The sequence below is a fragment of the Podarcis raffonei genome, chromosome 3, assembly GCF_027172205.1.
Source record: "Podarcis raffonei isolate rPodRaf1 chromosome 3, rPodRaf1.pri, whole genome shotgun sequence".
Lineage (NCBI taxonomy): Eukaryota > Metazoa > Chordata > Lepidosauria > Squamata > Lacertidae > Podarcis > Podarcis raffonei.
Genome location: NC_070604.1, coordinates 71,580,069 through 71,596,782, shown reverse-complemented (window position 1 = coordinate 71,596,782; position 16,714 = coordinate 71,580,069). Strand labels below are relative to the sequence as shown.

Sequence of the window (16,714 nt, the reverse complement as noted above, 5' to 3'; positions counted from 1 at the left end):
TTTCTGGCTATAAATATGTGAAACATCCCCTCAGTTCATTTGTCTCCGTGGAGCCATCCAGCCAGATGCAATGTAAAGCTTTGCCCTTTCTCAAAGTCTCTTCCCTGCAAGGCACTCTGCATGTGCTCTTGAAATCAAAGCCTCCTCAAGCAAGTACAACCTAACTAGCTAATGTAGTTTTGACTGTTTGAAATAATTTTGAAGTGTGATTTGTTGCCCAATCTTTTACTTACCCCACCCCGTTCTAAATACATTGACAACTTCATTGGTATAAAAAGGTATCTAGACAGCCTAGTTTCTCCCCCCCCCCCAAGGTAGGATTGGCCTATCCAGATTCCTTTCTGAGAAACTATTAAAGGGGGTCTGCCAGTAGGGAAACCGCGCGCCCCCCCCCCCAGTCCTGATAAGTCACAGTCCCATTGCCTGCCTAGCTTCTGGTATATTTTAAAAAATGCTTATTGTTGGACTTAAGTCTTTAAAGGGAGGTGCTGCTCATATCTCTCTTCTGCATCCCCCATTGTCTGCTTCCATTTCTTTATCAAAGCTCTGTGTTCTCAGTTGGGCAACACTTTTATTTTCTGAAGAAAGCCGCCTTCTAAAAGCTTCTTGACTTGGTTAACCATGCTGACATCCTCTTGGCCTTGGTGGTGCCTTTCCTGATCTGTGCTATACCAGCTAGGCTTAGTGTGCTTTTGAACAGCTCCCAAGCTGCCTGGAGAGATTTGACCTTCTTGTGACTTTCAACTTCCTTTTTACCAATCTTTGTGGAAAGTTTCCTCTTGAAATCAAATGGGATTGCATTGGACTTTCTTGGCAGTTGTCCATTTTCATACGTAGAAATTGAGAGCACTGGTCAGTTTCCAAATGATTTAAGAACATACCTTGCACCAGGTCTTGGGTGACACTTTAAGTCCAGAGTCACTTCACCTGTTTGGTTCCATGACCAACTGTTCTAGGTCACAGTCCTTAGGGTATCTAGAATCTACCTCGTTGTTGTGACCAGAACAACATACTAGATTTATGTGAGAGTTGTTGCCCATTAGCACACTGCCAACGTTGGGTGCCTGCTTGATTTTACACTCTCTCCACCATAATCACCCAAGACAATTTGGTCAGGATGGCAATAATACTTAATATTCTCACCTAAAGTGATTTTGTGAGGGGAGTCTGCCTTGTCTGAGATTTATAATTTGTACTGTTCTTGGGGGACAGGAGGCGGGCAGGTGTGGAGGATTCCCTGGTCCTGAATGGGGTAACTGTGCCCCTGAAGGACCAGGTGCACAGCCTGGGAGTCATTTTGGACTTGCAGCTGTCCATGGAGGCACAGGTTAAATCTGTGTCCAGGGCAGCTGTTTACCAGCTCCATCTGGTACGCAGACTGAGACCCTATCTGCCTGCGGACTGTCTTGCCAGTGGTGCATGCTCTGGTTATCTCCCGCTTGGACTACTGCAATGCGCTCTACATGGGGCTACCTTTGAAGGTGACCCGGAAACTACAACTAATCCAGAACGCGGCAGCTGAACTGGCGACTGGGAGCGGCCGTCGAGACCACAACACCGGTCTTAAAAGACCTACATTGGCTCCCAGTACGTTTCCGAGCACAATTCAAAGTGTTGGTGCTGACCTTTAAAGCCCTAAATGGCCTCGGCCCAGTATACCTAAAGGAGCGTCTCCACCCCCATCGTTCTCCCCGGACACTGAGATCCAGCGCCGAGGGCCTTCTGGCGGTTCCCTCACTGCGAGAAGCCAAGTTACAGGGAACCAGGCAGAGGGCCTTCTCGGTAGTGGCACCCTCCCTGTGGAACGCCCTCCCACCAGATGTCAAAGAGAACAACAACCATCAGACTTTTAGAAGACATCTGAAGGCAGCCCTATTTAGGGAAGCTTTTAATGTTTGATGTATTAGAGGATTTTAATATTTTTTTGGAAGCCGCCCAGAGTGGCTGGGGAAGCCCAGCCAGATGGGCGGGGTACAAATAATAAATAATTATTATTATTATTATTATTATTATTATTATTATTATTATTATTATGACCCTATGGCCACCTTGACATAGTGACACCATTCAATATGCTCTTCTTTGCTAAATTTGTATTCAGATAACCGTATCCCACTGGTTCGTCTCCTATCCTTCCTGTTTCTGTTATGCACATTGCACACTATGTTCTAATTTACCATTCTATACTCTCAACTCCACCATCTTGGCTTCTCATATTGGCATACCTGTAGAAGGCATCTGTCTGGCACATGCATTTTCCCCTGTGGCTCTTCAGCTATTATGTTCTACAATCTGCCTTGTTTTGCCCTGTCAGTGCATGGGCTATCAAGTAGATTTTAACACTCATTAATTCCAAAGTGTGTGGTCTCTTGCTATCATTCTCCCCAGAGGTCAGTGTAAAAGCTCTACAGTATCAGGGTGGAATAAATTGGGTTCCTCCAAATTATTTTTCTGGAGGTTATTCTCTTTTCCTTGGATAGTATTTCTCAAAGAACTCTAGAGTGACTCACTAGGATTCCCCCCCCCTAAAATCTTGAGGTGGTAAGTTCTATATGGATGCATGGGTGTAGCCATGATTTTTGTTAGGGGGGCAGAGCCTCAGCTATATATTTTATTGATTTTTATTGATGAGGCAGCTGCCCCTCCCTGCTGCCCTTGGCTAGGTCCATGTATGGATGTTCCCACCAGTCCTTTTTCTGGAGGATAAGGGACCCTCTCTCAGTCCATATCTTGTAGTTGGGACACCTGCCTACTATTTAAAATAGATCAGTAATCCTGTTTGTCATTCTGCATTAGTACATTTAGTTCAAATTCTGGATTTAAAAAACCAGCCATTAATAAGTTAAAAAAGGTAAACAATTGCACTTTCTGTCAGCCAGCGATGAAGAATTGACTGCAACAAGTGTTAGAGGTGTTTTTCATGGAGTGTACTTATGTAGTTTGTATTCTTCTAAGCCATATTATTAGCCGCTGGGTGCTGTGCATGGAGTAGGAGCCCCTAAAGGGGGGGGGGGAGGTGTCCTTAGGGAGAAGCAGCCCTGGAGGCCACTATGGGGCAAGCAAGAGTTCCAGTACAGAGACGAAATGGGGATGGAAATACCACCTCATTGGTTTCTGACATTAACCGAGTCAGCTCTTGTCAGCTATTTGACAAGAGACTGTGGAAACATGTCAATCGTGAGCAGACCACCTCTCTACGGCCCAAGTACTGGTTTTAAATGTGCAGTAAGAGAATTCAAATTTTGCATGGAGATGCATTCTGCTTTGGTTTCGCAACATCCAAAGGCGCTTTTATGGAAATTCCCGCGCTACTCCTAATGGAAGAGGCCCGCCGCAGCGCCGTCGCTCGCAAGCCTGTCCGAAGAAGGCAGGCTCTCCCGGCGGCCCCCTTAGGAGCCAATGCCATAGCTGCGCAGCAGACGCAGCCTTGTCGCGAAGGCCGCTTTATTTCATAGCGCGCCGAGGCCAAGTTGCCCTTGCCTCGCCCGCGTCAACGCCTGGGCCCGCCGCTTCTTCATTATTGGCGGGCGGAGAGGCGTCTCCCCGCCCCAGGCAGCGGCAGCCGGGAGAGGAGGGGCCGCGCAGGCGTTTCGCGGAACAAGGCCGCCAGACGGCGAGGCGAGCGGGGCTACTGGGGCGCAGAGCGCGGCCGTGTCCTTTGGCGCTTCTCCTGCTGCTCCTGCTCCAAGCGGCGTCTCCATGATGCTGCTCTGCCGGCTGGTTTCCCCGGGCGGCTGCAGGTGAGAGTCCGGCGGCGGGGTCGCTCGGAAGCTCTTGAGCTGCCTCTGGCCAAGGGCACGGCGTGGTGGGCCCTCTCGGAGAGGCGGAGCAGCGGGCGGGACAGACGAGGGAGGTGAACAAGGGAAGGGCGAGACTTGGCGCCCGGGAGTCAGGGGAACGAGGGGGAAGCGGACTCCATTTCGAGCCAGGAATCTGCGGCTCATGCAGGAGTTCGCCCGCCAAAGGGATAAAAGTGGGAGCCCCATAATATGCGCTTAATGTGGTGCTTGGTTGGCATATTATTGCACGAGGACTCGGGCAAAGCTCCCTTTTCAGCCGTGGAGCTCACTGGGCTGCTTGCTTTGGGCAAGTTGCACACTCTCGGCCTACCTCACGGGGTTGTTGTGAAGCTAACATTGAGTGGGGAACTGTAGAAGGATCATAAACTTCTTGGGGAAGTGAAGTCTTTTATAGCTGGAATTAGGAAAAAGAGTTTCCCGGTAAGTTTGAACTCTTTACACCTTTCGCATTAAGGGCTAAGCGTTTAAGCCCGTTCTGTTTGTCAGCGGCAGCTTGTAATTTAGATTTGTTAAAGAATATTAAAACGTTTTCCCCATCTGTTGGGGATGTGAAATGAGGGCCCGTAGCTGCTGTAGGAGTGACGGTGTGACCAAGAAGCTGATTCCCTGTTATTCAGGGTTTTGTACAACTTGCAGGGTGAGTTTACATACTCTTAAAAATATATATGTTTTATTAGTTTTTATTATATCAAACATCTTACAACAGCAGTCATTAAGAAAAAAGCATAATTAAAATCAACTATCATTTTACATACTGTTTATAGAATCAATACAATAGTGAAATGTGGGATATCTACAATCCCTTGACTTCCCTCTCCCCTCTCCACGGTTTCATTATTTCATTGTTAATTCATGCATGTCCTAGTCATATTTTCTTCCATTCATATCTTTCTTTATTATTATAATATTGCGGATGTTTTTTAGAATCCTGCTGATGTATCAACTTGTATACAGTGCTTTGACATATATGCAATTAAAATTTCCCATTCATTTTTAAATTTGTTACTGTCCTCATTTCTGAGTCTGCCTGTTAATTTGGCCATCTCTGCATATTCCATTAACTTAATTTGCCAATCTTTTTTTTTGTGGGGAGTTTACATACTCTTGTTCTTCTGTAATTAGTTTATGTATAAATGCAGCCTTATCTGGTGAAAGGGCAATACAGTTTTCTCCAGTTACAGATACTGTACTGAAGAGGTTAAAAAGAGTTGCTCCACAAGACAAACAAGTGAAGCGAGTTTTAAATATGATCCCAGTGATACTTTATGTTGAAGGGGTAAGCTGTTAAGTAGAAATTCTTGTGTTCTCTCTAGAAGAGCTATGTGACCTAGTTAGCCAGATTCTCTTGTCAACACAGCGGTGTTACTGATGAAATGTTTCTGCAAGTGTTGCTCCTACTTGGCTATCCACTGCCCACCTGGTGTGTGTGTGTGTGTGTGTGTGTGTGTCACCCCCCCCTTAAAGATTTGAGTTCAGGCATGAACAGTAAGTGTGAATTTACATGCATTTAACTTGTGCACATTCAGCCTTTATGCACTTGGCAAAAACAGTAAAAATAAAAAGGGGGTGGGTGCCGGGGAGGGTTTGGCAATCCATTACACCATTGCTTGCTCCTTTTCTCTCTGTTTCAGTCTCCACCCCACCAAATGTACTGGTATTTCAGCAATTTGCCATTGGTGCTTCTATTTGGTGTTCCTCAATGTTAGAATAACAGAAGTTGTAACTGAGAGCCAGTGCGTTCAAAGATATTGTGATTGTGATGTCTGCATGTGGGATACTTAAGTTCAAGGCCCTTTCAGCCTCGGTTCCGTTAAGTGGGGCTAGCGGTGATGATGATAGCTGTGAGGATAAGTTAATTATAAAGAATTTGGCTGGTCAAATAATATAGCAAGATAAGAATCCTACAATATTTTTTTTTGTTTCCTTCTCTTCCAGAAATAGCAGTAAACTGATTGCACCTCTTGGGTGTCTGGCATCTAGACAAAAGCATACTCTTCCTGACCTACCTTATGATTATGGGGCCCTGCAACCCCACATAAGTGCAGAAATTATGCAACTTCACCACAGTAAACATCATGCTGCGTATGTAAATAATCTGAATGTTGCTGAAGAAAAATACAAAGAGGCCTTGGCAAAAGGTATGGGTAACTGTATATCTGTGTTACATGTCTGTCAGTGTGCGCCCACATGTTGTCTCTTGTGCTAAAGTTAGTACGGTGGTACCTCGGGTTACAGACGCTTCAGGTTACAGACTCCGCTAACCCAGAAATAGTACCTCGGTTTAAGAACTTTATCTCAGGATGAGAACAGAAATCGTGCTCCGGCGGCGCGGCAGCAGCGGGAGGCCCCATTAGCTAAAGTGGTACCTCAGGTTAAGAACAGTTTCAAGTTAAGAACGGACCTCCAGAATGAATTAAGTTCTTAACCCGAGGTACCACTGTACTTATTTGAGACAGAGGCCATGTTTTCATAAAGTGGCCAGCTGCAGTGCAGGGGGGCTATAGTTTACACCTTAATCTCCAGAAAGCATTTCAGATGGCTGGCGTAGGATCTCAGAATTAATAGTTATGAGATTTGAAGCCTTGTAACTAGAAAGATGTCTGTACTAAAACTTATTAGTCATCTTTATTGGTACATTAGGAGTACCATTATATCACAGCTGTCACCTTGTCCAACTAGTAGTTGCCACAAGAAAGGCAGATGAGGCTCAGAATTTGTACCTCCCATCTATTTTCTGTTGAATTTTAGAGTTAAGGCTGAATTGCATTGTTCTTTGTGGCTGAAACTATGGTGTATCTAAAGCAACATTTATACCTTGTAGTTACATTTAAAATATAATTTCTTATCAAAGGTTGAGATTTTAATGAAATCTCCAGAGTTTTGCATTAATACTAATGTGATTAAATGGGAAGTCCATGGAACCTTGTGATACTAATTTTAAACTCAAGAGCTATTGGCTGTTTTATAATGTGGTGCATTTCTGCTGAGTCCAGTTAGTATTTCAGAGCCTTATAAGGAGGCATAAGGCTGGGAAATGATAAAGAAATATATAAGGTTAGAAATAATGGTTTTTCTTCCAAACTGCTGTAGTGTCACATTCTCACACTTAAACACCTATGATACAAGGGGAAGATGCTGAGAGGCAAACACTGAAGAATTGCAACACATGTTGACTTGCTGTATATGTGGCTGTCTGAATGAGTTCAGCAATGTAATAGGTTGCTTTGAAAGGCAGTAGAATGGAGCTGTAGGATTGCCCATCTTGGGCTGGACATTTGAGATTATTTGTTGTGTTCAGATTTGAGTACAGTGGTACCTCTGGTTGCTCACGGGATCCGTTCTGGAGCTCCGATCGGATTCTAAGGAATTCGCAACTGGGGGTGCCTGTTCTGCACATGCGTGTGGCGCAGTAGAGTGCTTCTGCGCATGCGCATGTGTTGAAACCCGGAAAAATACTTCCCGGTTTGCCGCGTGCGTAACCCGAAGGATATGCAACCAGAGGTGTACGTATCCAGAGTTACCACTGTATCTTATTGTCCCTCTGCAATGCCCATGTGGTTTCAATACAGCTGTAAACTGTTGGATGTCAAGTTATATTGGTTGCAATCCTGTACCTATTTACTTGGGAGTAAAGCTGATTGAAATCACTGGGATTTACTTCTGTGGAATTATATATAGGATTGCACTGTTCAATGCATTTTCAAAACAACATTGTGGAGTATTCAAAAAGGCAATTCAAGTTTTTATTTTTTTCTACAGTGTATATATACAACTTCAGGGCTCTACACAGTTTTTTCCTGTAATTTTCCTCACAAGTTTTACAGAGAAAGAAAGGAGGAAAATAACTGTTGCTATGCGAGTTAATGATTGAGCAGAGATAGGAATGCCTTTTGGCTGGTGGCTTCAAGATAAGCAAATGGGCCATTTACTCCCTTTCTTTTTAGGCTGTATCCAAGAGCACTTTCTGAGTGCTGTCAATAGATACCTAGTCCAACATACAAGAGTATTCTACTCAAACTACAAGAAGCAGAAAATCTACACTCAATGGGTGCAAAGCAGATGTTGTTTAAAGTGACACTGAATCTCAGTTTGTGTTGAGTTGCGCAACAGCTCTCCCATCAGAGGAGCATTCTGTTGCAATGTAATGCAGGAAGGCTCTTTTGAAAAATCAAATGAAACAGTTGTCAGTTTCCAGAATCTTGAACTCTGAATTTTAAAAAAGAGGAAACCTAAACTTCATAAAGTACATACACATTTTTGTTGTGTAAACATTAGTTCAAAAATATGTCTAATATACTTCAGTGGAAAAAGCAGTATTAAAACCATCTCTGAAGTGCCCCCATCTTCCGATAGAAGACAGGTGGCAACAAGGAATAGGACCCTTACTCAGGGTGCCTTGCCTTTGGGGTGTGTATTTTTTAAAGAAGCTGAAAACTTTCTTTTTTCTGGATCCTGTTAACATGATTTGATTGGGATTTCTTGCTAATTTTAAATTGTTTTAAAGTTTATTACTTTAGATTTTAAATTAGCTGCTAGGATGGAGTATAAGTATTTTAAACAAGTATTTGTAACTTTAACAGTTCAGATTTACTTGTGGATTATATATTAATTAGACACATGCCTGTATGTTAGCTGCCCTAGCTCTAGTGAGCCTAAATGTGGCCTGGCTAATTGTAGTGAGCCTGTCTGTAGGCTTTTTATCTATGCTTTTCAGTGCAGTAAAGCCAACACAACTTCTGTCCCTGAAGATCCAGTCTTCTTCAGTGAGCTTTTTGCCCTCCGTCACTATTCTCTGCATGCACACTTTACTTAATCTAACATACAAGTAAAGGACTGGGAATGTCGAACACTAGTTTAGCTGCATCCTTTCTTGTTTCCCTGGCTTGGGAAATTTCTGAGGCTTATTCCCCCCCCCCCCTTGTTCAACACTCCTGCATGCTGCTGCTGACTTCTCTATCCTGGCTGCATGGCACAGAAGGGACTCTACCAGCAGCAGTTCCCAGGAATTATGGAATTGTAGAGTTCTTTGTTAGGACTGTGCTTGATGGGTAGGCAGATGAAAGAGGGTGTCCCTTGTGTCTGCTTTCATACTGCCTAGAAGTACTCTCATTCTCATTTTTAAAATCTTCTGCCCCTTTCTCACAGCTGGGACAGGGAGCTAGTTTGATGTCCCGGGCTCAGCAGCACTGGAGGAATCCAAGCAAGACTTGGGAACAGGAGTTGTAGCTTTTGCAGAAGCTCCAGAGCACAGAAAGTACAAATTTCTCATCTCATTTGGAAGGGAGCATAATGAAGCAGCATAGTTGGACTTGAGGATCACCTACAGCCTATTTATTCTGTTGGGAAGCACATGTCACAGTTTTCGTGAATTAAGGAGTATTTCTGAAGTGTTGTTCCCCAGCCTATGGGAGTAGGCGTAGAAATTTGGGCTTAGCAGTTTTATGTAAGGAATTCAAGGGTCAGTGCTGCCATTCCTCACATCTTCATTGTAATATGAACTCATTTAAGGGGACATGCTAAAGAAGGAAATAAATTGGGCTGGAGGAAGAAGCATTTTTAGTATTGCCATATCCTTCTTTACAAAGGGAGAAACTGATAGTTTCTTGCCTGAGAATACCCAGGCAAATGACTGGAGATGGACCTGCTCTCTTGATTTGTCTGTCAGGAGTCAGCAAACTTTTTCAGCAGGGGGCCAGTCCACTGTTTGTCTGCCCTTGGGGGGGGGGATGAATGAATTCCTATGCCCCACAAATAACCCAGAGATGCATTTTAAATAAAAGAACACATTCTACTCATGTAAAAACACACTGATTCCTGGACCATCCATGGGCCGGATTTAGAAGGCGATTCGGCTGGGTCCGGGGTCCGGGCCTTAGTTTGCCTACCCATGGTCTGTGTGTTCCAAGAGACTTTGAGGAATGGTTGGTGGCAACTAAATAGTGGCAGACTATGCAGCCAAGCCAAAATTTTGGGACCCTTGCTTAAGGTGTGTGTGTGTGTGTGTGTGTGTGTGTACACACGCTCACACTCACAAAATATGTATAAAGGTTGTGGGTTTATATAGACTAGTGCATATGTTAAGGCACAACTCTTAAAACATCCAGAGTTACAGTAGACAGAATTCTGTTCATGTCAGAAGAAGTAGAGGAGGAAGTTTGGTCAATTCCTCTTTCTCCCTGTGACCTCCTGAACAACTGCTCAGGAGAAGTGGAAATTTTCTGGAACAGCATGGAAGATAATTGGGAGGGGGAGACAGTAGAAGAATCAGTGAAAATTTCCTTCATACACTTCTTTCCTCCATTTGGGAGCTTATGCTGGAACAGCCAGTCTTGATCCTAATCCATTTTTTGTATTTTTACTTTTTTTTCTAAGCTGCAATTCATTGATTCAAATTAACACTCTTAACTAAGTGGACTCCTCCTGGGGTAAGGAATAATTTGTTCTCTGCTAAGATGTTGCACTTAATTCTCTGTTCTTTGCAGGTGATGTGACTGCTCAGGTGTCTCTTCAGCCGGCTCTGAAGTTCAATGGTGGAGGTCACATTAATCACACTATCTTCTGGACAAACCTTTCTCCTAATGGTGGAGGAGAACCAAAAGGTTTGTAATCAAAGCATTTTAATGTTACACAGGACATTTGAAAAGCCCCACTCGATCAGACCAAATGCTAATGTATCATTTATTATAGCATCTTTAGTCTGTGTTCTAGTGTAGATGATAGACAGCATAAGACAGCAAATAAAGTGTGCAATGCTTATCATGAAGCCAATAATGAAAACATCTTAAATAGCATTCAAGGTCAACAACAGCAGTAGGGAACATCAGATCGCATTCTCTTCCACTAAAGACCTGGGCAGAAAGCTTGCATCTTGATAACCCTCCCCCCTTTGAAAAGGATACAGAGATGGGGTCAGACACACCTCAGATGAAAAGGTATTTCAGAAATTGGGAGTCGCCACAGAAAAGGCCTCCCACACTGCTGCCTCACAATTATTTTTTTAATTGTCCAGCATTCTGTCCTAGCAGTGGCTAGCCTAATAACTATGGGAAGCCTCCAAGCAGCATATAATGCCAATGAGGCACTTTATCAAAAGCTTTTTTAAAAGTTTGAAGCACACAGTGCTCAGTTTGCATGTAATGTTAAGGCAAACCATGGCTTAGTGAGAACATGCAGCTTCCCAGAGAACAGTTTGTGGCCGCTGCTGTGAGCTACATTATGGTTTGTTTTAGTGTGTCATCCAAACTAGGCTTGCAGTTTGTCTCCTCCAGATGAACCACAATCTGTAAAACGATGAATGTAATGCATGAATGGCTGTGTGTTACTGACGGCACTAAATGTGACATTTGGAAGCAGAACACTTCGAAAAGTGTGATGGTAGGCATGTCCTCTCTTAAGCCTCTTCCAAATGGCATGGATGTTTGCACTTTAGCTTGTGGACAGGCTGTTGCCCACGTGAGCTTCACACTGTTATCTGCTGTTCCCTTAGTTCTCTGGACAACTATCTAGATGTAATACTGGGTCGTGGTGTTAGGTAGTGGTTGTGATCATTATGGATGATAAGATGCTTTTCAAAGGGAAAATCAGAATACATTATGGGGCACAGCTGATTAGTCATTGCAGCAGTCAGTGTACAAACTGAAATGTACCAAATGCTGTGGAATTCGGAGACGAGGCAAAGATCTACATCCGGGGCTGGTGCTGGTGATTTCTTAACCACAGTTACACGGTTATCAGCAGGCTGTAGGATCACACACTCCCACCAGTCAGCACTTGCTTTCCTCCCACCCTTCCTGTAGCCACAGGAAGTATTCTAGCATCATCCATGTTAACTGGTTATCATTAACTGGAGTTCCCTGTTAAACAGTTTCAGACTGTTTATCAGAGATTGGTTAAGAGGGAAACAAGTTAGGGTTAACTGTTAATGCTGGTGCTGAGGTACCGCTTACCTATGGTTGAGACTGGCAAATGAAAGACTGGTGATCCTGCAACCGACTTCGATTCTATTGATTGTAAGATTTACATCTGTACCTATCCTTACTTCTGAATTAATACGAATGATTTTTTGGAACGTCAAATGGAAAGCTAATGAAGTGTGCTCTGTGTGTGAATTGTTATTATTATTTTCATTTATTAAGGGGAGCTAATGGAAGCTATTAAGCGTGATTTTGGCTCCTTTGCGAACTTCAAGGAGAAGTTGACAACTCTTTCAGTTGGAGTCCAAGGCTCAGGATGGGGATGGCTCGGTTTTAATAAAGAACAGGGTCGACTGCAGGTGACTGCCTGTTCCAATCAGGATCCTCTTCAAGGGACTACAGGTGAGTTTCTCTAGCTGCAACTAGTCTACAATTGAAAGTACAATTTTTGCTATGCGGTAGATAAAAGCAGACACCAGCAGTTCTGCTCACAAGGGCAAAGGAAGAAGGACTCCCTGCTTTCCCTTGCATAGCTGATTGGATAATAAATCTACTTGTTTCCTCTTATCAAAACCTACTTGTGAGCAGGAAATAAAAATAAATATTTCTCTTCTTTTCTAGGTCTTGTTCCCCTTCTAGGAATTGATGTATGGGAGCATGCATATTATCTCCAGTATAAAAATGTTAGACCCGACTATCTCAAAGCTATTTGGAACGTGATAAACTGGGAAAACGTATCTTTGAGATATGCAGCTTGCAAAAAGTAGAGCAAAATCTTGTACAAGATCATTAAAGAAAGAACACTGTTATTCTTTGATCATTTTTGTAGTAACTTCTAGCAGTTTGTTTGCTAATTGCTCCACCACTTAAAATATTCAAGCTCATCAAAAGAAAGTTCTTAGCTCAATGTTTGCTTAATTTGGTGAAACTGCTCACTTGTTCTTCAAAAACAGGAATCCTTTATCCAGTGTTCTGAAAGAATACAATCCTTTATAAAACATCAGTATGGGATTACAACCGGTTCCTTTTGATAAGATGTGATTTGCTGCTTACTCTTTCGAGTGAGTTTCAAGGTGTACGTAATTCAAAGGGAAAGTCCAAAATAACAGCATTCTCAGAGCATTTTATAGACTATGAGCAGAATTCCTCTTCCTCTTCTTCCACTGGCAGCCCTTGCAAATCTCATCCAGGGTGTTGCCACTCTACAGTATTTCAGGTTGGTGTGCAAAAGGGGGAGTCCTATTGTGGAGTGCAAATCTGTTTGTCTTGAGGATGGGCACCATTGAATATTGCCCTGTGTTTGAATTAAATGCTCTTGCGTATATTGTAGCCTACCGAAACCTTGAGTAAAAGGCAATTTGTTTTAGTCTTCCTAACAGCCGATTTTGCAAACGTCTGTTCGTTACAACGTGAGGATTCCTAATGCATGTCAGCTGCTAAGAACAGTGGGTTAGCTTTCATGATTTTTGTCCTGCTGAAAGTGGAAAAAGGGAAAACAAAATACCCTGGAAAGATGCATTGCACCAAATGTATAGGATATCAGGTTTGTGGTTAAGTGTGTTTAATATATGTGTGTTTGTCTTCAAATGGGAAATATCCAATTGTTTGCTACTTCTGTAGGATGTATTAATAACGGATAATGAAATTATTTTCTAATATTGATGTAACTGGCTTTCCTTTTTTGTACTGCAGTATTTGATTGGAAATCTGAACTTTGCTCTCGAAATAAAATCTATGAAGTTACTCTGCTACATGATTTAATATGTTTAAAGGCCCCACAAGAGCCTTAAATATGTGTCTGAGGTGTTCATTATACCACAGTATCCACAGAAACATCTTAATTCCTTCCCAGCAGCACCCCCACGCTACACCCCTGCTTTATGCCCCTGATAATATGTGGGGTTAGAGAAGGAAGAATTAGATGGTTGAAGATATATCAGAAGCTAAATGTTTATAATTTAATGGAATTAGTAGTGTTAAAATTTTACCAGATTTGTTTTCACCAGTTCTACTCTTCAATGTTGATCTTGTAAAATAGCACACCTATTAATCTAAGCTTCTACATCTAAGCCTCAATTTTTTCCTCACTCGTTCCTGTAAAGGAGACTGCTGCATGGGTCTTTATGCATTCTTCCACACACATTGAGCTCTATGAATGGGTTACCTAGAAGCTGTATTATTCTACCCTCACATAAAGAAAACACTAGAGTTTAATTTAAGCAAATTATGGCAAGTGCATATATGAGCTGTCAAACAGAATTCAAGCCAACGGCTAAATCTTCATCTTACAATGGAAGTGATACAGAGGAACAAATCTCCAAGTGAAAACACGTGAGACCCTTGTGCCTCTTGCATCTTATTGCAACTAAAGACAGTCTAGCTGTGATATGCTTTGGGAGCAGCACCTACAAAGTCATATTGGGCCACAAGAACACTAACAATTCCCATTTCTGTGGACTCAGACCTTTCCTTACCTCCCCAACTGTAGCAAGGAAGCCAATTCTTCAGTATACCTGCAGCCTATGCTGGTCCTGCAATCATCCCTGAAAGCCACAGCCACTGGTTCCCCTCTGCGTGCATCTTCATACTAGTCTCTGACTTTTCTTTCCCCATAATAAATGTGATATAACTGGAAGAACTCCATTTGCAACATCTAACTCGGATTGACTGAATTTTTGAATCCCAATGGATTCTCCATGAAACCATTTCACTTGCAAAAGCTTGAGTGTGAAAAGAAAATCACCTTATTTCTAATGTTATTGTGCAGTCTGGTCCTATGCATATTTACTCACAGGTAACTTAATGGGATTGCAGCTTTACGAGGGCTTTGCAGTGGAGGGAGCTGACAGGTGCTGTGATTGTACCCGGCATATAAATTCAGGCCTCATTTTATGTCATTGCATGCGATTCCAAGAGAAGTATGGCTTTAATAGGGAAGGGGGTTCTGTTGACCGGAGATCAAATGTGAGGTTTACATGTTGTGCAGTTATGCCTATAAAGCTGCAATTCTGGGTGAATACAGAAAAGTAGCCCTTTACCCAAGTAGTTAATCAGGGTGTTCATGTAACTGAGTGGCAATCTGGTTGTCTTCTTGTTGTTTAGTCGTTTAGTCGTGTCCAACTCTTTGTGACCCCATGGACCCAGAGCACGCCAGGCACTCCTGTCCTCCACTGCCTCCTGCAGTTTGGTCAAACTCATGTTAGGAGCTTCGAGAACACTGTCCAACCATCTCGTCCTCTGTTGTCCCCTTCTCCTTGTGCCCTCCATCTTTCCCAATATCAGGGTCTTTTCCAGGGAGTCTTCTCTTCTCATGAGGTGGCCAAAGTACTGGAGCCTCAGCTTCAGGATCTGTCCTTCCAGTGAGCACTCAGGGCTGATTTCCTTAAGAATGGATAGGTTTGATCTTCTTGCAGTCCATGGGACTCTCAAGGGTCTCCTCCAGCACCATAATTCAAAAGCATCAATTCTTCAGCGATCAGACTTCTTTATGGTCCAGCTCTCACTTCCATACATCACTACTGCGAAAACCATAGCTTTAACTATACAGAGCTTTGTCGGCAAGGTGATGTCTCTGCTGCCACCATCTGCTAGGAGGCAGAGGTGGCAAATGGAACATCCCACCCTATGCTGAATATTCCCTGGAAGAGAGTCCCCACCTCCAGAACATAGCTTTCTATTATTAAATGTCAAACTGTAACTCTCTAACTTTACCAGCAGGTGCTGCTGCAGTACCATACTTAGAAAATGGGTTTGGCTTACAGAATCTCTTTAATAAGATTGTAGCCAACACTGTTTTCTTTTAGCTTTCTTTTTGGACCGTTTGACACACCATCACCTGCTTTATTAGCGGAAGTTTAGTAAATAGGTTCTGCAGGCTGTTTGCTGTATGCATGAGGGCACATGATGCAGCTGATGCCAAGGAAGTCTGGGTCTGGACACTGGATGGGAGACTGTCTTGTGAAGGCCATGTCTTGAGTCCACAACGGAAGAAAGGTGTGGAATAAATGCACGGAATAAAGGAATTTGACAATATAACAAGGAACAGTGGAAACTTGCATCTTTCTGAATATTCTGAGGTTATAACAACAGAATCCCCTTTCCTTCCCTCTTGCAACCAATTTAATTGCTTCTTTTCTCCGAATAAAATTATTGTTTGAAATAGGGGTTTATTATGGCCACCCCTTTTACCAATAAGGCTTTATTCAGTGAAACAGTGAAAGATACTTCAGATTTGTCCAGATTGTAAACAAATTATTTTGAGGGACTCCAGTTTGTAAAAGGAAGCCGACAAATACATAATCTTTGAATCAAGTTTTTCTTTTTTAATCTCCTCTCCACCCCACACTTGTGCTTAACAACTTAACATTTGAGACAATGTGTTTTTTATTATCTTGGCAGTCACAGATACTGATTTGAAAACTGCTTTGCCTCAGGAAATAATGTGCCTAGCAAAATTTGTGTGCACAGATGACATGACCAAATGCATGGACTCTTGCCAGTAGAGGGAGATCGTTATCCACTTCATCTTCTAGTGCAGTTCAAATTATTAGGAATTTTGCTGCACTGTGAAGCCCACGTAACTCACTGAATAAATAAGACCATTTTGCTTCATGCTCACACTTTGTGGAATGCTGTAAAGGACATCATGGTAGACTTTCTCCAAATGCTTTTACAATCTGTGGTGGATAGATAGGGGAAATGGATAGAAGATAAAAAAACACACTATAATGGTGCAGTGAGTATTGAGAAGGGGCTATAGCTCAATAGCAGAGCATATATTTTGTATCCAAAAAGTCCAGGCAAAGTGTGATGTTGGAAGCTGGAAGGAATTTATCAGATTGTGCATATGGAATCATAGAACTGTAGAGTTGGAAAGGACCACAATGGTCATCTAGTCCAAATCCTCTTCCATGCAGGAATATTTTGCCCATCATGGAGCTCAAACCCACAACCCTGAGATTAAGAGTCTCATGCTCTAATGACTAAACAAGGAAAACAATC

General features: G+C 42.7%; 1 protein-coding gene across 1 annotated transcript; it reads left to right on the top strand.

The window, feature by feature from the left end:
* Positions 1 to 3,412: 3,412 nt before the first annotated feature.
* SOD2 (superoxide dismutase 2) lies at positions 3,413 to 13,456 on the top strand. The gene is made up of 5 exons (XM_053382307.1): positions 3,413 to 3,740; positions 5,736 to 5,938; positions 10,283 to 10,399; positions 11,936 to 12,115; positions 12,335 to 13,456. Exons 1-5 carry the CDS (start codon positions 3,700 to 3,702, stop codon positions 12,478 to 12,480), a joined length of 687 nt encoding a protein of 228 aa, XP_053238282.1. The 5' UTR covers positions 3,413 to 3,699; the 3' UTR covers positions 12,481 to 13,456.
* Positions 13,457 to 16,714: the final 3,258 nt, after the last annotated feature.